General features: G+C 42.8%; 1 protein-coding gene across 1 annotated transcript in view; it reads left to right on the top strand.

Moving 5' to 3' along the window:
* LOC132983415 (low-density lipoprotein receptor class A domain-containing protein 4-like) overlaps positions 1-21,788 on the top strand; it is a 223,958-nt gene that overhangs the window by 86,961 nt on the left and 115,209 nt on the right. The window contains exon 4 of the mRNA XM_061049705.1: positions 21,283-21,423. Coding sequence (XP_060905688.1) covers positions 21,283-21,423 — 141 coding nt within the window. The remainder of the gene's footprint in view (positions 1-21,282; positions 21,424-21,788) is intronic.

Raw genomic sequence — 21,788 nt, 5'->3', positions numbered from 1 at the left:
TACATGTTGTTTATGGTCTTGGTCTTGACTTGATCTCGATGCCTAAATGTCTTTGTCTGGTCTCGGAGCACTCCGGAGGGCATGTGAGGAATAACTGAGAATTATTGTATACATAAAGCTTGTTCCAGTTTCAGCAAACTGAAGTTGATAAGTGAGAAGTTTTTATTTGTATTGTACCAGTGAGACCCTGCATGCCCGCAGAAACTTTGACCATGAGACGATGCACAGACATCATGTCTACAGAGGCATAAAGGGAGATTGTAGCTTCTCCGATTGTCCAACAACAGAACGCTGTTTAAGTCACAGCTTTAAAAATTACACGTTTGTGTGTGTGTGTGTGTGTGTGTGTGTGTGTGTGTGTGTGTGTGTGTGTGTGTGTGTGTGTGTGTGTGTGTGTGTGTGTGTGTGTGTGTGTGTGTGTGTGTGTGTGTGTGTGTGTGTGTGTGCGTGCGTGCGTGCGTGTCGCTCAGGCTGTGTGCAGATTGTGTATCCATATTAGTGTGATATAATTGCATGATGTATGACAAGATAATTGCATTCCTGTCATTGTCTTTCAACGTGGGTGTATTTAAGTCCATGCATGTGTGCAGTTATGTTCGGCCAACAAAATTACAGTATTTACGATTCAATGATAATTGAATGCATGTGTGTGTGTGTGTGTGTGTGTGTGTGTGAATGTGTCCATATGTGCATTCATATTTATTCATCATAATGACAGGGTTTTACTCAAAACGATTGCCTGTGTGTGTGTGTGTGTGTGTGTGTGTGTGTGTGTGTGTGTGTGTGTGGCAGAATCACAGTAAATTAGACAGACACAGTGAGTCATCATCCCTTCCTAATTTCCCTCTTCAGTGTCTGAGCGTGTGTGTGTCTGAATTTACAAATGCTTAATGATGTTTCAGGTTTTTGAGGCGAAAGTGTGTGTATGTGCTGTTACGCAACCTTGGCTGCACAATGTGTGTGTGTGTGTGTGTGTGTGTGTGTGTGTGTGTGTGTTTGTGTGTTTACCTTGTTTTTATGTGCATGGCTGCCTGCTGTCTGATATTGTCTCCTTTATTTACTCCCCATCCAGCTTATTTACAAGTCAGTCAGACATCCACCCAGCCACGTTTACACTGACCTAAATAGGCAAATCATCTGTATGTGAGTTTGAATGTCTGTGTGTGTGTGTGTGTGTGTGTGTGTGTGTGTGTGTGTGTGTGTGTGTGGTTTACTGTGACCATTTTTATTTGTGTCTGTGTCTACATGAAGAAATGGATTTGAGCTTTGGAATGTGTGACGTTTGATTGTTTCCTTTTGTGTGTGTGTGTGTGTGTGTGTGTGTGTGTGTGTATGTGTATGTGTGTGTATGTGTGTGAGTGTGTGTGTGTGTGTGTGTGTGTGTGTGTGTGTGTGTGTGTGTGTGTGTGTGTGTGTGTCTGTGTGTGTGTGTGTGTGTGTGTGTGTGCATCACAGCTCTGTGCAGTCAATAGCTGCATTGAGGCCGCTTACATTGTGAAGCAGCCTTCACATTAATGCTCCGGTGTCCCCTCCCTAAATTCCTCTGATTCCTCAGATAGCAGCAAAGCTCAGTCCAGCTGCACTCAACCTCCTCGCTCACACTCCATTTTCTCTCTCTCTCGCTGCAGTCTGTGTCATGACACCCGGACACAGTTTTCTCAATACAAACATCTGAGTAAGAACTACTTCAGTCGCAGCTCTGTAAGGCTTTTCAACCAGGTGTGTGAGACTGTTTATGACAGGCAGGTTCACAAACTGTGCTCATAATAAATATTGTTACCCTTCATTTAAATAGTTTCTTCTGACCTCAGTGTAACATTTTTAAAACAATGATCACCTTAACATTTCATATAAATATATATAATATAAGAGGAAGATGAACTTACACTAAAGGCCTTATCGTACAACACACACAAAGGCCCTCACTTATCAAACGTACGTACGGCAGAAGAATGGGTGTACGGTCATTTCCACGCAAAGTTCAGCACTTATCATTTTGGACGTGAGCGGAGGGTACGCTCAAATCCCACGGCAGGTCTCAGCTCGTGTACGCACGAAAGGCAGATAGAGGTTCACAGATTTACTGTTAGATGAGATATCTAAAATGAATTTTCTATCACGCTCCACCTCTAACGATCTCTGTCGGCTACCTCACTTTTTAAATAATGTTGAGCATCGCGAGCTGTCAGGTGATTTCTTTAGTTGTGTGTTTTATTTGATGAATTAATGTTTGTTTAATCGATTTACGTTAAAGATTAAAGATTAGAGAGGCTGCTCTCTGTACTGACAACTTTTAGCTTCTGAAATATGAAATATTTAAGAATTCAGAACATTAACATTAGATAATAACTGATCCGGAGATTTAAATAATAAATACGCTGACGTGCGTTATTGCGCACAGCAGACGCACATAGGCCAGAGACTACATGTGACATAATAACGAATAAAGAAATCCGGGGGCTGTAAGACGGAGTCAGGACCTTCTTTTATGTAAGTGTTAAATTCTTAAGTTTGGAAAGTAGGCTAATCGGATGAGAAGTGCACATTGCACAGCGTTTGATCAAACACTTAATTCATTTGTTGCAGGACGTTTCAGGTTTTCATTCATCTCTTTCAGGTTTTCATTCATCTCTTTTAGGTTTTCATTCATCTCTTTTAAAGTCTCATAAATGGCGAGCACGGAGCCCGTTAGTGCAGCCGAAGTAATCAGACCTTCAGATTCGCCTGCACCACTTGTGCCTGATAGTGAGGCTGACTGATGAAAGAAGCCACTCGCTCCACGATCTGGGATCATTTCAGGTGGGGTCCGGCTGACGTCCTCCGGTCCGGGAGCTGCTTCTTTTAAGACCTGCAAAACTAGCCTATATTGTAGCGATCGTATGGTGTGACCACCTTTTTTAAACCAAAAGTATAAACATTTGATTATATTATAGCCTAAATTATGTACGTTACACGGATGTTAAATTAATTATTAAAAACTCAGCTGGAGTTCGGTTATCCACACCAACGCTGTTGAGATGAAGGCGAATTTCTTCTGAAGCTCTTTAATCCTACATTTCAGGCTGCCAGACAACACAATGTTATTCCTCTTTACTTTTCTCTGTTATGATGTCACTCAGGTCACATCTCGTTTCTCTTCTTTGCCGTGTTACGTATCTCCATGCCGTAAACTCTGGGGGCGAGGAGAGCTGAGCCGTGAATAAATAGGGGCGTGGTATTTAAATGACGATTGTTTCCAGCCGCCGCACTTATCAACACCCGGTCATGCGTGCGCCGTGATCAGCCAGATACGCACGTTTCATAGGTCCCACATGGACGCTGTCCTACGATGATTTCTACACCCAGACCCGCGCTGGTTTCTACACCAGATTGATAAGTGAGGGCCAAAGTGTTTTCTTTTGCTGCACTCACTTTGGGGAAATAGTAAATGAACTTGTGCCCACCTTCCTGCCCTCCTATGTATTGGTCTAAAGAGAAGGTCAGGCACACAGGTGTAGCATTCCTACATTGAGGACACAAAAAAAGTGACCGTGCCAGAAACCAACTGAAACCTGGTCAAAAGTCTTACCTCCATGGTCAAAAGCTGTCCTGCTATTTAGAGGGAGCATCAGAGAGATGGGCATAGGTCACAACCTCCACTCAGCTTGTTACACACACACAGAGATGCACAACAGCACTTCTCCTGAGATAAATATCAGTGTGTTTGCTGAAAAAAATAGAATCAATTCAAAATGAATGGGATAGGGCAAAGAGACGGGGGGCTCTGTTGTCCTTTAGTGAATCAATCTGGTGATGTCAGAGTAGGAGTAAATGCAACTAGTGGACCTGTCGGATTATGTCAGCGTGTCTGGAGATTTGGTAATAAATCGAGTTATGCTGCTGTGACTCTTTCCTACATTATATGTCTGTCTTGATTTGGTAAGGCACTTATTGTTTCTGATGAGCTTGTAGCGCTTTTCCAGTCTTCTGACAACTCAAAGCACTTTTACATCGCAGGTCAAACCTACCCACTCACACCCACTCACACGCTGGTGGCAGAGGTTGCTATTTAAAGTGTTCAATCATAAGTATTGAAAAAAATCCCGTTCATGCACATTCACAAGCAGCCGGAGCAAATTGGGGTTAAGTGTCTTGCCCAGGGCCACATCGGACATGTGGCTGCAGGAGCCGGGGATCGAACCCGCGACCTTCCGGTGAGAGACGACAGACTCTACCACTGAGGCACAGCCGCTCAATCAGATATAGTAATAAAGACATAATAATAATAATAATAATAATAAAAAGAACACCAAACAGTTCAGAATAGTTGTTTTAAAAAGTCTGTTTGCATTGTCTTAAAAATAACACATCAAACATCTCTGAAAGAAGCAGTACCCTGTTGAAGTGCAAAAAATAAGAAACACATTTTTTTAAAGCAGCAAAAAGCTGGAAAAAAAAAAGCAACGCTGATCATGCTCCAGAATAAACTGGCTCCTACATTTCCCATACAACAGTTTGATGAAAGCTTTCATCAGACCCTCCGTGTCAGCTTAACACATCTTTCAATTCACAGTTTATCACACAGGCCTTTCCTCTCGCCTCTCTCCTTAATGCGTCAGACGGCTGATTGAACAAAGTGGATGATGACAGACAACAGCGTCTGAAAATGATTTACAACCCTTTTTTTTCTTAAACATCTCCTGCACAGGCCGCCGTCTCCTCTGCACAGCAAGGACATGTCTTTTTCATTGGGTGTTCATTTAACCAGCCTTGATTTGTTTAGCTGAACAGTCAGCCGGCCAGACTGCCTATCTGCTCTGATTCAGTTGTTGATATGATGGCTGAGGTTACTGAGTTTGAGACGTTATTTTGGCTCAGCCTGTCGGCACTGCCTGCCCGCCTGCTGAGATCCCTCGCTAGGTTGGCTAGGTAGCGTGTGGGCGTGTGTGTGTGAGCATGTGTGTGGATGGGTATTTTCTTTTCGTGCGGTTGCGTGAGCATGTGTGTTTCACGTGTACTTGTCTGTGTGGCGTGCACGTGTGTGCGTGTGTTGCCTGTACCTTATTCATGTGTGTGGGCGTTTGCGTGGGCAGAGCGTTAAAGCCGACAGTGAGCAGGCAACCTGAGGACATATTTATGAGGTTTTTCTCTGTCGACGCTAACCAGTGAATATTAACCTGATGCTCTCTCAGCACCTTAAGCTGCAAAACACACACAGGCAACATTTTCAAATTTTCTTTCTCATCTGAGTTATGCGCTGATAAGTCTGTTATGGAGGAAAGTGCACGGAGAAAATGGGAGGAGGGCTAGGTCATACTGCGCCATTATTGCCGTCAGGTGATTTCATCATGATAAAGTTATCATCCATCTTGTATCTAAATGGATGTAGACTCATGTAAGCCCGATAATGTATTAGCTCAAGGCCTCATAAAGTGCAAACCGAGGCCATTAACTCAGCAGGGCTCACCCTGTCAGCCCCTGCTCAATTTATTCCCATCTAATTACACAGGATGTATATTAAACTGATGAATGTATTCAAAACGTGCTGTTTGTTAATACAGACTGACAAAGTTGTGTAAGAATGTGAGTGTGAAAGCAAAAATTGGATTCATCCTTTTGTGAACACAAGGGGGTTGGAATCAAGCAGTCAAACTACACCGAATATATTGTAAGAGAAGTCTGAGGACACAGTTCCTGTCTTCTTTTTGGAGAAAAAAAAGAAAAAAGTGTCGTCACGTGATGCTGAAGTGAACATTTTGTTCCAAAAAAGATATTTCTGAGCAGCAGAGGCAGAGGGAGGAAGAGACAGACTTCACCTGTTATTGAAAGGGTTGAAATCGACAAAATGAAATGTTAGACCATGCGCTACATGTTACCTCTGAAGTGCTGAAATAATGAACTCTTCTTTTTTTATTGATCTCAATCGAACAGAGATCCACCATTTCTGACTCTTTGCAATCAGTGAAGAAACCATTTGATTTCCTTAAACATTGTGCGAGGGATCATGATTAGACTTCAACAGTGGTGACGAGATGAGAGGTAATACTCTTTACATACATTCACTGACCATGCAGACGACCGGATAGACTCTGGACGTATTCTTCAGAGGCGGGTCAAGACAAGAATAGAATAATTATTAGTGATTCATGTAGATGAATGGTGGCAGGAGCTATGTCTGTATAGGGACTTGGGTTGGGAACTGGAGGGTCGCCGGTTCAACTCCTGGTGGGGACCAAAAATACGGATGTTGTTCTGGTAGCTGGAGAGGTGCCAGGGCACTTCCCGGGTACTGCCAAGCTGCTGCCCTTGAGCAAGGCACTGAACCCCCCAACCGTTCTGGTGTGCTCTCTGCATAGCAGTTTGTATCAGCCCCGCCCACTCTGACATCTCTCCACTAATGTCCACAGGTCCTGCATGTGTGGCCTATGGTTGTGAGAAGCATGGCTATAAAATAACAGAGTGTAAACCAGAATTTCCATCAGGGATTAATAAAGTTTTATTTATTTATTTTGTAATGAAAAAAATGTATATATTCAGTCGTCTTGATTAAAGGTCTTGTATAACGTTCCTCTATTAGCGAGCATGATCAGGTGCTGTACGAGCTGCATGTAATTGTCAGTGACGTATCACATTGGCAAAAAAAAAAAAAAAAAAATGTCTTAATGGATATATTTGTAAACGTATTTCACAATGCAACTAATCTGTGATGTTTAAACGCAGGAGTTTATTGATTGAGCGAACTAGCTTGTAGTATAGCGTAATATGACACTGCATTTTATCACACATTAGTGGATGGTTGAGTTTTTTTTTTTTTTGGCGGGGGGGGCAGCAGCAGACGCTGAGAAGCCACCACAGTAATTGCGGCCAAAACAAGACGGCAGCGCCCACATATCAACCGGCGGATTTCTTTAAAGTGAGCTGGTTGTTATCGTAGAATGGGACCCCCGACTGTGGCTCAGTTTGTCTGTCTTCCCTCAAATGAAGGTCTAAAGGTTTCCATCCCCAGCTTCCAGCAGCCACATCTCCTCCCGCTGTTTTGTTGGCGCCTTATGATTGTGTATGAATGGGATTAGTTACCTCTGATGACCTCTTTACAAAGCAGCCTCTGCCATCAGTGTGTGAATGTGTTGGTGTGACCTGTGGTGTAAAAGTGCTCTGAGTAGTCAGAAGACTAGCTCTATACAAGCTCAAGTCCATATACCATTTTACTATTTACAGGATGAGCAAAACGGAGGGGAAGCGGAGGGGTCTTGATCTCTGTTGGAGTTCCATTCTGCCCTCTTATTAGACGGCTAATTATTTAGGAAATGAATAATCTGTCTGTGTCCGTCTGTCTTTAATAATAGCGATATAGAAATAGTTCATCTGTAGGCTGATGGTGTCTTTGCTTCTGTAGGTCTTGTACAGGGAACTACATAAATATCCGCCGGCTTCATAACCAGATTGGAACTCCTCAAAGAAGCCTTAAGTGTTTACTTCAGGTCTTCCATTCACTGTAAAGGTTTCTCTGACATCAAGCTCTTTGTGTTTTTTCTTCACCTCCTTCACACACGTGCTGTTCTTCTTCTTCTTCCTCTTTTTTCCTCTCTTGACTTTTCCTGTCTTTCTTTCCTTTTTTGCCGTGGTGAACAGGCTGATGTTGATTGAACCCGACTTATTTCCGCAGCTTGATGAGAGCGGACGAGGTCCTTCAGAGTCTTTGATCATGACTGCGTGTGCAGAAAATTACTATTCATAGCAGCAGTCTGCAACTTAGAATAACAGCCATACAATGCAGTCATTGACCAATCAGAATTGAGTATTCAACAACAAAGTTTTGTGATAAGTGCTGCTGTCAATCCTGCTTTACCTCGCTGCTCAGGCTCAACATCGACAGAGGATGCAAACACATACCACGCTGCAGGTCTTGTAAATTTAAACAGTTACCTGCTTCTGCTGTCTGTGTTGATTCTTTCAGCGCCACTGCTGCAACCGGTCATGTGACCATGGCAACCACAGAAACCAATCCAAAATAATTGGAGGAGCTAAATTTACTCTTGCCTGAGTATTTTGAATTCTACAGCAGCATTTAACAAATGTGTGAATAAACTTTAGCCTTCATATGGCTCATCCATTTTTGCATGATGAATGCAGATTCTTTTAGTGAGATGTGTTTATGTAGTCAAGTTGACATCATGCGTTCCTCTGCGTGTTACACACATACAGTACATAGACCCTCCACAGGAAGTATCAGTGTACTTGCTGATACCGTTTTTTTTTAGTATAGAGGACGGGACTGGGAGACTTAGGCGTTAACTCTTGTCATCCCAGTTTTCTCACATTATTGAACTTATTTCAGCATGAGGTTGATCTGGTGACATCAGAAGACAAGGACATGCTCGTGGCTACCTCCGGTGTCCGCTGCTTCACCTCAGTGAGGTAAAGCATCAGGCATTGACTGTCCCCTTGACTGTCTAGGTGGTATGGATGTCAAAGCATCTGCTGACTGTTTTGAAAAGAAATAAATGACAATACATTCAATAAACACTGACAACAAATTCCGTTTGTTAAAGGAAAACTGCACATTTTCACTTCCAGCTTGCAAAAAAAAGCAGCTTGGTGAGCGGCCTTGGTCGAAATGTGACAATCTCGCCCAGTAACCCAGTAGTGCCAGTTACATATGCAGGGTACCAAATTCAACTTAGAAATAATACATTAAATTATTAATGATCCTGGGCATACAGCAGTAACTAACATGGTTTAGGTTGTGAAATGTGTTTAAAGGGGACATATTATGAAAAACCCACTTTCACAGTGTTTTTGAACATATATTTGGGTAACCTGAGTGTCTACTGACACACAAAACGTGAAACAAACCCATCCAGTCCTTTGTTTGTGGTCTGCATAAGTCTTACAACACAGAGAAAAATGATCGGATTTGCTCTCCTTGTGATGTCACAGTGGGATTCTGGTAAAAAAAATCCCCTCCCCTCCCTGATATCTCCACCCATGGACTCCAACCCGAGCCAAGAGCAAAACTTTTGTGCAGGTCGGCCATTTTTATTCTCACTAGCAAAGGAGTGATGTCGTCCCGGGAGGGGCTCATTGCATTTAAAGAGACACACACACCAAAACGGAGCGTTCTGAGAGAGCTGGTTTATACAGGGTCACAAACCTCCTCGGGTGCTTGATTCATGTTATATTTTGACCAAAGCACAGCACAGATGTTTCATTTAGACCACAGGGGGACTGTTTTAAATGATGGAAAAGGGGGGATAACATGTCCTCTTTAAATAAATACCTACGTACTAATTCTGCATTTAATATTCACAACATAACTAAAGAGGTCAACGATTTACTCTTGGTTGCTTTCACACAGCATTGTACCTTTGGTTCCCCTTGATTGTTAGTTTGACCCATCTGTCACCCAGCTGCCACCCCAAGAGGCCTTTCAAGTTTTAATAATTTATCTCCTTATTCTAAACATACATCCAAACAACTACACAGAGAAAAGTGTCACGACACAACACTCTACGGGTTCCTCCATCATCATATTTTGAAGCATTGTGCCACTCATCCAGCTATAATACGGACAAGTTGGGATTGAGATCAACCAGCAGAACACCGCTCTGTACATGTCTACGTCACCTCTCTCTCTCTCTGAGCAGTTTAAAAACTTCTCCTCCAAAGCACCGTCAGTGATTGGCGACTCCACAGGGTCCCTTTTATGGGACCTTATAAACACAATGAAATATTGCTTAACAGTGACGGACTGTAAAAATTTACGGCCATGTCAGTGAATACACTGCTAGTGTACAGTAGGGCGCAATATACGGCAGTTAAACCGTTTAATGACCAAGACAATCAATTGTTCAAACAGTGGCCTTACTGTATGTACGCTGAGTTCTTTTGCTGTAAGTGAAAGGCTGATTATGCGACTTTCAGAGCAGACTTTCAGGCTAAAACAAATTCTCTCATTGGACACACCCCTTTCATCTTAAACGGTTAGTTACAATCCCTCCACCCTCTACCCTCTACCCTATGTAAGTGTCTGTGAGTGATTGCGGCAGACAAGAGTTGATAGACATCTGAAAACAGTTCAGAGTTGAACTGGTTATCTGTTTGTCATCGTAGCACCATTAGCCCACAAAACGAAGGTACTCCTGGAGGAGCCGACGTGCAACTGGAATGCGGTTAAATTGGGTGTGATGTCATTCCCATCTCTGAGATCCGATTTCCAAGGTAAATGGAACGACCATCATAGCTGTAGAGGGAGTGGTTCAAACACACACAGACAAAACCCGTATGAAACCTTTTGGCCTTTTGCCTTTATTGATACTGAAGGAAGAGAGGAAATGTGGGGAGGAGATTGATGCATGACGGATGTGCTCAGCTCAGGACTGTAGCCTCCGTACATAGGACCGACGCTAGCGACGGACCAAAACCAGCGTCCTGTCTCAGCATTTTCTAAATCACCTTTTCTCTTCCATTCATCACTTCACATGTGGGATAATCCACATGATGAAGTGTCCGGTGTGTTCTGCCAGGGAGGCAGCAGGAGGCCTCGAGACAAAGTAGACAGAAAGGGTTAAAACACTATTCTGCCATATAGCGTGACTTCATCACCCTGAGGCGTACACGAGTACATCCACATCCCATGCCCAGGACACACACACACACACACACACACACACACACACACACACACACACACACACACAGAAGAGCAGCAGTGATGCACTGTCTGGACTGCAGAAAGGAGACACAGCCTGAAGGTCTCACTCTCCTCTCTCCATCGTTCTGTCACTGTATCTCTCCCTCCCCTTCACTATGGCTGTCAATTGTGCCAAGTCAGCAGAACTCTGACATACTTAATTATCCTGGTCCAGCCAAAGAGAGGAGAGCTGGGGGGGTGGGGGGGGGGGGGGGGGGGTGGGGGGGGGGGGGGAGAGACGAGAGGGGTGAGGCCGGGCAGGGGGAGAAGAAATTAGGGAAAAAGGATAAAAAGTAAAAAGAGGTGACGAGACAGAATGAGGCAAGGAGACATAGAGTCGAGTTGAGGGAGAGGAAGAAAAAAGGAGGAGACAAGAGGATAGGAGGAGCAGCGTAGAGGAGAAAGAAAAAAAAAAAAAAAAAGGAGTGAGTCAGAGGCAGCAGGTTGGAAAGATGCCCCAATCCGTCATGGCTCACAGACGCATCTGCAACACATTTATTACGGTAGTGCCCTGCAAAGTTGCTGCTCGCCTCATATCAAGGATGCAAGCTGGAGGGCAGAGACGGAGCAGAGAGCAAGAGAAACGACGGAAATACAGAGACTGATGGAGACCATGGGGACATGAAGCAGACTGACACAGACAATTCACAGTTGCCATGGAAAATGCAGAGCACAATTCTGATCTGCAGCATCTAGCAGCATTTTTAATCCATGTTTATTGTACGTGAATTAATAATGAAAATCAAATGATATTTCATAAGCGTACTGTGGGAAAACATTACTGAAAGGGTGAACATATAGATTTAAAGTATGAGTTATATGAGAACATCTGTGAGGAGCATATCTGTCTGTATGAAACATGTAGAACATCTTAAAACCATTAGAGAATATTCCCTGTAACATTTTGGGAATTCCAAAATCACATTAAACACAGCGTCTAATTTATACATCACATCTGTGTTGCACCTGTATGAAGACGGTGCTAATAAAGAGACTCTCTGAACGTCTTACATGCACCTTTCAGACTCGGATGTTTTACATCAAACCTTACAGCAAAGAAACAGCAAATCCCTTGATGCAGTGTGCACTTTTCCCTTTATACGTGTGGGTAAACCTCTTCTATTTTTCCTTCCTCACTGGTGCATGATTTAAACTGAAGTCATTCATAATACACACTGAGCCTGTCATAAAAGAAGGCTTTTTTTTTTCATATTTCATCCTTCATAATAAGCCAAAGGCTACTGCCAATCCCAGAACGTTCTCATTGCTTTATAATATTTTAGCGTTACCATATCCTTTTCATTTTGCATGATTTAAAAGAATGCACCAGACACCTATGAGAAGCAGCTAAAACATGAACATGCACTGAGTCAGTGCAGACCCCGGCAGGGTTCAAAACGAGAGCGCTCAGTCGTTTGAGCCAGCGAGAAAAAAAGACATGTTAGTAGTGCAAATGGTGTAAAATAAACCTCAATCATGTCATGCAATTTGACACGCACTTGATAATCTATTGCTTGGCACTGAAGGTCTGTTAGAAAAAGGGTGATATCACATAGGTGCAGGGCAGTGCAAAAAACAGAATAAGGAAGAAGAAATGCCAGCACTATAGCTCAAATGCTACAAAAAAAGTTTTAATACTGCTACAATCACAATGTTTTGACCAGCGGTCTCCTTCAGTCGTAAACTTTTGTGGCATTTGAGCAAGTGTGCAGGCATGTCTTCTTCCTCAGACTGAAGATCTAATTTATTAGACATAACTGTGATGCACTGCTTATGTCGTCTGTGCTTTAGAGGTGTAAGATATCATATACTCCAGAACATTTCAATCCCATTCAGGCCCCGTTCTAAGAGGACGCAAAAGCACGCATTACACCCTCGATTTAAATTTCTGCAATTTCTGGTTAAATGGATGCAAAACAATGACAATACTTACTTTTTCGATAAGTAATCGAGGCTTTCAAAGGACAACAGTGACTCAGATGGTGTTTACTACATCCATGATCTGATGGTCATGTGACAGGTGCACGTGACCTGTCTGTTCACCAGCGACCACATGAGGGACAAATAACAACAACGCTATTTTTTTACTGGACAGTAGCTGCACCCCCCTTAATCTCAGATGCACCCTGAGTCAGTTTGTTCCAGAACCGAGCCTGATCCCATTTTACTTATCTTAACATGAGAGCTTCACGGCTGCCTCGAGTTTTAATTCATCTCAATTAGGTCAAATAATCATTTCACAATCAGCTCATGAGTTTGTAACTTTCCGCGACCAGTAAGCTGAACCTGGTGAAGCACGTTTAAACAAGTGTTCAATAATGTTCAGACTGATTTGCTGTTTTCATTCTGTGTTTCCCAGTTTGAAGGCCTACAGCTTCGGCTGCTGCTCTCAGAGCCACTCTGCACCAGAGTTAGTACTATCACAAGCAAAGTGGCTCACAGTGACCTTGTTTATATCCAGATAAACTGATGATGTTACCAACATCCATTATGTGTATCACAAAGATACAAGTGTCATCCTAACGAGTATTAACATCTACTGTAGGAGTCTGCTAATGAAGCAGACTGATATGAATACTTGTGCCTTTATATGACATTAAAAGCAGCAAAGATAGCAGCAGGAATGAGATTTTTATATTATTACCTTCAATGTCTGTCACTGCCGCTGGAGGGTCGGTGTTAAATGGAGCAAATCACAGCATCCGGAACAGGATTACCTTAATTAAAGATTCATATGTAGTGATATGTTTGACATATAAAGGAAGGCAAGATGAGATGTATCATCAGAAAACAGTGTTTACACATGCACACACGACAAGTTCAGCAGAGTAGTAAGCTGTACTGCTTCGTCCACAGGGGGTTGCCAAAACTCACCCAAACTTGAAGTTACTAAAAGTTGCTTTGAGTTACTTTCAGTAACAGTCAATCAAAAACGTGTCATAATTCAATCAACCCTTTAAAATTCAAAGTACAACATTACAGACGGATGTGAATAGCCTTTGAGGTGTCGAAGAAACAAACCGTGCATTTTAAATGCTCCTGTGAGCAATTTTTTAAGCTGGTTATGAAACCGACTTAAAATAAGATTGTTGCCTCTTTACTTCCTAAAAACGCATTAGCGAGAAGATGGATCATTTAGTTTTATTCATTTTTAATTTCTGAAACTGCCGATGTGGGGTAGATGTCCGACATCGTGGATAAACGGTGAGGCTGATGAGAGCGTCAGCACTTTTGTAGAACCCTGCTCATGCTGCAATACTGAAATGTTGACGTTTGGTTTAGTTACAAGACAAGTCAATGTATCAACAAAAGGATTTTTTCTTCTGGTAATGTGGGTGTCTGAATTAAAGGCCTATGTCCGCTAACAACTGGCAGCACCCAGGACCTCAGTTTCAGAGCTTTTCTCGCTGGCACTTAATGTTGCTAGGTTACGAACATTTTCCACGCGGCACTTCCGCTTTTCTGTTCAGTTTTCAATTGCTCTTTTTGTTTAATATTTTTTTATTCAAGGATATTTTGAAAAAAGAAAACGTTAAAACAATGAAAGGAAAGGTGACCTGACCTGTCTGGTTGCTATGAATAAACCTTGTGAGCTAAAGGTCTAGATTTTCCTCCGCCATTGATGTTGACAAAGTAGTTATCATGAGTACCAACACTTGATGATTTTGATTAGCCAGTGAGGGAGAAGCGACATTGATGATCCAAAAGTTGAACTGTTTTCAAGTGAGAGCCCCGTGTGTGTGTGTGTGTGTGTGTGTGTGTGTGTGTGTGTGTGTGTGTGTGTGTGTGTGTGTGTGTGTGTGTGTGTGTGTGTGTGTGGGGGGGGGGGCCTTGATAAAAAAAAACAGCCGACGCCATGGAGGTTTTTTTTCGTTAAGGATGAATCGGTTTTGTATAAAAATAGTCGCTGCTCATGCAAAAAAAAAAAAAAAACGCAGCTAGTGGGCACAGACCCTAAATAACTATGACGACTGTGCTTCATTTATGAGGATGTATTTCATGTGGTCAGTAAAAACCTTTTTCACCAAATGTTGTACTCATAAATCCAATATTTATAAGACATTTCCATTTTAACCAAAGTGGCAGGTTGACCGACGGTTGACATCCTGCAATGGTGCTTTCCAAAAATCCTTTTAAGACTAAGCTTCAATAACTCTTAAGATGTTTAATATAATGTATATTTTACCCCCCCCCCCCCCCCCCACACACACACACACACACACACACACACACACACACACACACATACACACAAACTCTTTGCGTTTATTTTAAATCTTCATACCAACATTAAAAACAGCACTTATTGATGATAAATAGGCCGAGTATAATCTCCAGATTGAAAATCAATACTGGGACTCCTGCAGCCTGTCCACTGTGATGGTGAAATAGAGAGACTTTAGCTTTAAGACTGGAGGACATGCAGGGGTCCATGTTTCCTTTTATGGCTCTACTTCTTGCCATCATACAAGCTGTACTATATGAGCAATGTGCCGCAGCATGTTACGACATAAACAGCCTCTTTTTTAATGTGTTATCATGCTGCTGGTCTGACAGCTGTGACTGCAGCTACAGCAGCCCACTGACTCTCATTTACACACACACACACACACACACACACACACACACACACACACACACACACACACAGAAACACACACACACACATCCAAACAGACGCCCAAGGACACTTTGGTAGCCACATACCCAAAAACACACTCACACACACACACACACACACACACACACAGAGCAAGAAACACGTATCCGTCCCCCAGTCTGTCACTGGCAGTCGACAACTACAACACTTTGTTATATCACAGGCACACACACACACACACACACACACACACACACGCTCACACACATTTGTCAAAGTGCAATTCACGTCACACATTTTCTGTCTGAGTCTGCATGAGCAGTTTTCTTCCACGCCGTGGGATTTGGTTTCTTCTTGTTAGAGAAGAGTGCAGAAGTTGAAAGTAACAGGAAATAGGAGTAATAAAAAAAATTAAAAAAAACGTCTATGTCTCTCGGCTTTTTATTTCTTCGAATAGAAAGATTTCCTTTTGAGACCTTCTGATGGGAAACGTTCGTTTTTCAAAGAATGAGCCGGCTGAGAGTCAATATCACACGTCTCGTCATACTTTACAAGTGTCAGAATACAGAGGTCAGAGCGGTATGTTATATGGGTATAGATTTTAGTTTGACTCTTTCTCTCATCCTATACCTACATGTCCCTGCTGTCTCATCTTATTATTAGTGTCATGTTCATTCTCAAACCTCTTATTATACACACAATCTTATCATCAACTCCCAGCCTTCTCCTCCTCATCACCATCCTCCTCCTCTCCTCCTCTCCTCCTCTCCTATTCCCTTTCTTCCCTCTCTTCCTCTTCCTGTCTTTTGTTGCCTCGCCATCTGTCCGGTTTTCTTTCTGCTCTTCTTCTCCTTTCCTCTCCTCCTCCTCCTCCTCCTCCTCCTCCTGCTCGTCTTTCACCCTAGAGCAGACTTTTTTTCCCGTGCTCGCGTGTAGAGGCAGACTGGGCTGACCGCTTGTCTGACTTACAGACGAACATCAGAGGAGATGAAAGATAGACGGAGATGAGAGGCAAACGAGATGATGAAGAGAGAGTGAGAGACAGTGGGAAAGTGCTTGTAATGCAAATGATGATGTACAGTAATGGGATTGGCTTAGTTTGCCTGCAAAGTTTGTCCCCGGTGTCAGTGCTTACCTACAGCAGAAAAATGTTCAGTAATTGTGTTATAAACACACGCTCAAAACTCCTGAAAATGTCCTGAAATATGTTGAGTAAGCAGCATGTTTGAATGCAAACTGTAACTTTATGGAGAATTTTTCCCGCCAGCCCGCTGTTGTTCAAATTTCCAGGTGAGTCCGGGATGGGGTGATGACGTGCATGTCATGCGACCAATGTGCAACTGGTGTGATCATGTATGCATGGAAGCTGCAAATGCTTGTCTTTAACAGAACCCACCCGTATATCTGCTGATCTGCTAACTCCCTATGAGCCACACTGCAGCGGCCTACGATCTTCCAGCAGGGCCTTTTCGTAGTTTTCTAAAACTTGACTTGTCACAACAGGGGACAGAGCCTTTGCAGTTCGGGTACAGAAGTATGTCCAGTTCACTGAAGATAGGTGGCGATGTGCCCCCTTTCAGGTAGTTACTAACAGACCTTCTTCCGGTTGACCTATTACATCACATACAAAACAATCGACGAACAAGGAAACAGTTTTCCTTCCATCCACGTACTTCAATATTTTTAGCTCCTTTAGCCGACACAACGTAATCTGCGTAGTCTGCCTACAACTGCGTGGAGCGTTGCTGGAGAGGGTGACAAAGAAGAACAGTGGAGGAGATCAAGAATGGATAAAAGAGCAAAAGCACAGAGAGAGTATGGAGGGAGGGGAAGAAGACAAGACGGGCGAGTAACAGGGAGTAATAGGACCGGGAAAGGACGGGCCGGAGAGGAGTCTAGACAGACGATGAGAGTAATACATTGGACAAAATGAAACACAGAGTGAGAAGACGAGAGGCTGGGCAAGCCACTGAGGCTTCACTAATTGCCACTCAGAAGAAGGGGAGAGAGTTTGTTCCGAAGAACGGTCATGCTGCTCTGTTCTTTGAATCGGATCTCTGTTCCTGCCTCCCACCCCCAACCCCCCCCATCCCCCCACCCCCCCCATCACAGTCTAGACAAGAGTAGAACAAGCTGTTCTTGTTATGGGAGGAAGAGGGAGAAAATGTGCACTGTCATTAGGTTGCTCACTGCCAGCCGGGCAAATCGGAAGGACTCACACTGGGATATCTGGCCTGCAAGGTGTTTGTTGGTGTGTGTGTGTGTGTGTGTGTGTGTGTGTGTGTGTGTGTGTGTGTGTGTGTGTGTGTGTGTGTGTCTCTCTCTATTGTGTTGCACGCTCAGGTACAAGCTGTCTGGGATGGTGTGCTGATTCACTGCAACAGAACACGCCTCCCAACCTCCCAAACTGATTAATGTGATTAAAACGTGCGCTTCCTCTTTTCCTGTTGAGGATCATTTTTTCCTCTTCTACCTTCTCCTCTACGAGAACAATTCATGGAGAAGAATCCCAATGAGGAGTGTGATGTTCTGACTAGGGATGACTTAACAATCATCTAAATTCAGACTAACGATTAGTCTAATGGTGAATGGACTTGAGCTTACACAGATCTTTTCTAGTCTTCTGACTACTCAAAGTGATTTTACACAGCAGCGCACACCTTCACATTCACACACTGATGGCACTGGTTGCTATATAAAGAGGCCATCAGAAGTAACTAAACCCATTCACACACTCATACGCCGCCGACAACACAGCGGGAGAAAATTTCCGAGAACACATCTGACATGTTGCTGCAGGAGCTGGGGATCGAACCCCCCTCCCGGCCTTCCAGTTGAGAGACGACCGACTCTACCGACTGAGACACAGCAGCCACACTCCAAAAACCATCAATATTCAACACAATATCTTAAAAAAAAAACTGTCTGGGGGTAAACTATGTTATTGGTTTGCAGAGTGTGGCTAACGTTAGCAGTGCTAACACAGCTAGCCTTCGGTCCTTCCTTACGCTTCACATCCACATGCTCTTCCTCAGTGTGCTTCTGCATCGCTCAGGTGGATGTGCCACTTTAACCTGCCACAGCCGACATACATTTTCATCTCAATTTTCTACAGTTGATCAAAATTCCCCCTGCGACAGGTTTTCTGTTCACTGTGCTTGTTTACATCTGGGTAGTAGAGCGGGCAGAGCATGGCCCATTAACAGAAGCTACTGCGTGGCTACAGTCCCAGCTAGTGTGGCTGCGATTTGTCACATACATGAATGAATATTACAGAGGGATAGTTCAGTTTTGTCTGCCTCAATAATGGCCCTAAAATTAAGTACTGATTTGTGTGAACTACATGTTTCATGACTAGCATTTCTGGTATTTAAAAATAAAAAAAACATTAACCAGTACTGGGTGCCTTGGACTTTTTCGTTGTTGCCGTGGTATTGTAATAGGTAACACAATCATTTGATTTTTATGCTATTGAGACACCCCTACATGTTTGTGTTTCATTCATTTAGATTGAAGTTTATTCTCAAGCAGCATCACTCGCCTATATCATTCATTCTTCAAATCTAATTGTGTGACAGCAGAGAAATAGTTGCAGGAGGCACAAAAACAACGATGTTGTCCACAATGTGGCGCATTGTGTTGTATTATATCTTTCTGTGCCTTGTTTTTCATGTGTTATATAAAAGTTTCAGGGTTAAGTCTTTCGACTTTCATTGAAGTTTGCACAAACACATTTCTTTATAATCTTTGATTTGACACGTAAGTATGTTGTTCTCTGCTCTTTTGTTGATGTTGTCATTCTGTTGACCTACAAGTAGCGTTGATATAAAGGCAAATATTCTCATTATAGCATCGTATAGTGGACTCTGTTACTTCGTCCGCTTCTTCCACATATTCTTTTTTAGACGCGTCTTACCTCAGGAAACCCCCCGCCCCCCCCCCCCCCCCCCCCCCCCTCCTGTCTGACAGGGATAGTCTCCTGCTGTAACATAAGTGAACAGCCAGGTGAATGTACAGAGCAGTCTTTCTGAAACGATCTAGATATCTTCAGGAGTGCTTTATGTGAAAACGGCCTCTGTCTCCCTCCAGAAAGAGTAAAGGAGTTTTATTATGAAACCTTCTCTCAGTGCTGCTTGGTTCCAAAGATGATCCGTTATTTTCTAGGCTGTTCATCAATTTTATAAAGTCCATGGACTACGTATTCAACTTCCGACTGAAGTCCTTTTTTTTTCCCGCAACTGGTCTCACTAGTAAGCTCACAAGACAAGAAGTCCATTGCTCATGAGTATCCAGATGGAATGACCAAGGTGATATTATCAATGGTGATGGCTGCATGTATCTACTATGAATCTTTTGGTCAAAGGGCCCTCCGACTGTCAAACATACATGTGGGCCCGTTTCAGCTGTTTGCCAGTAGGCTTTGAGTCAGCGTTAACTTCTCTATATTACGAGATTAATTGAAGGTTAGGTTAGGAGATAGTGTTGCAAATATGACTACCTCCTTCGTTCAGCTTCAGAACACCTCTTCAGAATCGAATGGGGGCTGTCACTAAGACTATGTCCATGTTTTAAACAGTCTAAACACAATTTCTGCTTCAGCTGCATCATTTTTACTACATTAGTGAAAGCACTCTTTCAAAAAAGCTTCCTGGAATCATATCCAAGGACCTTATAATAAAATATATGATATAATAGAAGTATTAATAATTTCAATCTAAATATGTTTTTTTTTTTTTTAAACTGTAGTAATTGCAGTTGAACTATAAAAAATTAGCACATACAATTCACTGAATGTGTGGGCTGACACAAACCCAAACAAATGTAGCTGTTTCTTAAGCTGTTGTGTAGAATTTATAATAATTGTGCCTGTGAGTGTTTATCATTCAAGTTCCATTTCCAAGTTCTGCTGTCTGCAGAGCGTGTGTGTGTGTGTGTGTTTGTGTGTGTGTGTGTGTGTGTGTGGGTGTGTGTGTGTGTGTGTGTGTGTGTGTGTGTGTGTGTGTGGGTGTGTGGGTGTGTGTGCGTGCAGTTCTCAGAAAACGGCTGCACTAAACCACACACATCACACTCCGGGGCATACTGACATGGCCTTGCTTTCCAGTGCATCAAACACTTTGTTGTTGTTATTTTCATTTATTATGATTAAAGTTCAGAATGATTATTCATTCCCTGCAGAATATATATATATATAAATATAAATATCTACATATTTTCGTTTTCACATTTATAGGTTGGACTTGTTTTTTTTTTCTCTAGCAGATAGTGCTAATCAGGCATTTTAATATTTCGGGGGGGGGGGGGAAAGAAGCGTTTTGCTAATAACCGTGACAGAACATCACGGTTTGGGGCTGCGGCACTTCAAAGGCCCGTTTGAAAAGCTGTTTATTTATTTGTTGTTTTGAACGGGAGACCACTTTTCGCCTGACCTTGTTTCTGTGTGATTTCAACACATTAACTCTTCTTTGTGTTGGTGCTTACAGGTAGGAAAAAAAAAAAAAAAAACAACATTTCACCTGACCTCGCACATTCTCAGGTGTAGATAACAGGGAGAACACCACAGAATCGTGTTTGAGCGTTTTGCTGTCAGTTTATCAGAGCTTTTACACGTTTTAGACTGTGCCTGCATGCACTACCATTGCAGTGACATCGGTGAATGTGTGTGGGTGTATTTAAAAAAAAAAAAAAAATCGAATACACCATTTAGATAAAACATGCAGGCCATCCAAGTGGTGATTTTTTTTGTATTTTGAATTTTTTCACAGTTGGTTGGTTGTCTCGTTTTTCAATGTTTACTGAAGAAAATCAGAAGATCAAGCCGTCCTATTATTCCATAAAGGCAATAGAGATAAACAGTCCTTGAATAAACAAAATGCTGTCAGAATGCAAATGTTAAGCCTTTGATTGCAGTTGAATGAGCTTAACATTTGAAATAGTTGAGCTGAGAAATATTTTTTCTCTGTCTTCCCTTTTCCTCACCCCTCCCCCCCCCCTTCCTTCTCGTTTCCTACAGAGTGCAAGTTCCACTGCACCAATGGGAATTGTTTGCGTCTGGGCTCGCTGATCTGCAACCAGCTGAATAACTGTGGGGACAACAGCGATGAGGAGAACTGCCCTGTGGTCACCCAGCACCCTCCACCGGGCATCTTCAACTGTGAGTGCTTCAGGATGCTCCTCCTCACACCACCAAATAATACAAACAGATTCAGTTTCACCTCCTTCCCTCTCTCTTCTCTCTGCTGTTTCTCTTTCCTGTTCTACCTGGCCTCACTTTGTCAACCTCAGTGAGCAGATTCCATTTAGCTCCTGTGGTCAGCTTGTATGGGTTGTTTTACTGCAAACTGTCTCTCCATGGAGTAGGATGACATTTTGAGGATAGACCTTCTGTGGCGTGTAGGTGAACTCCTGCACCACCATCAGTACCAAATTTACCCCATGAAGCCACATTTTTTTTAAATCACAAGTCTTCACTGAGCATCAACATGTAACACCATAAACGGGATCTTTGTAACAGACAAA

The sequence above is a fragment of the Labrus mixtus genome, chromosome 11 (assembly GCF_963584025.1).
Source record: "Labrus mixtus chromosome 11, fLabMix1.1, whole genome shotgun sequence".
Lineage (NCBI taxonomy): Eukaryota > Metazoa > Chordata > Actinopteri > Labriformes > Labridae > Labrus > Labrus mixtus.
Note: the sequence above shows the minus strand (reverse complement) of the source record. Positions and strands in the feature narration are given on the sequence as shown.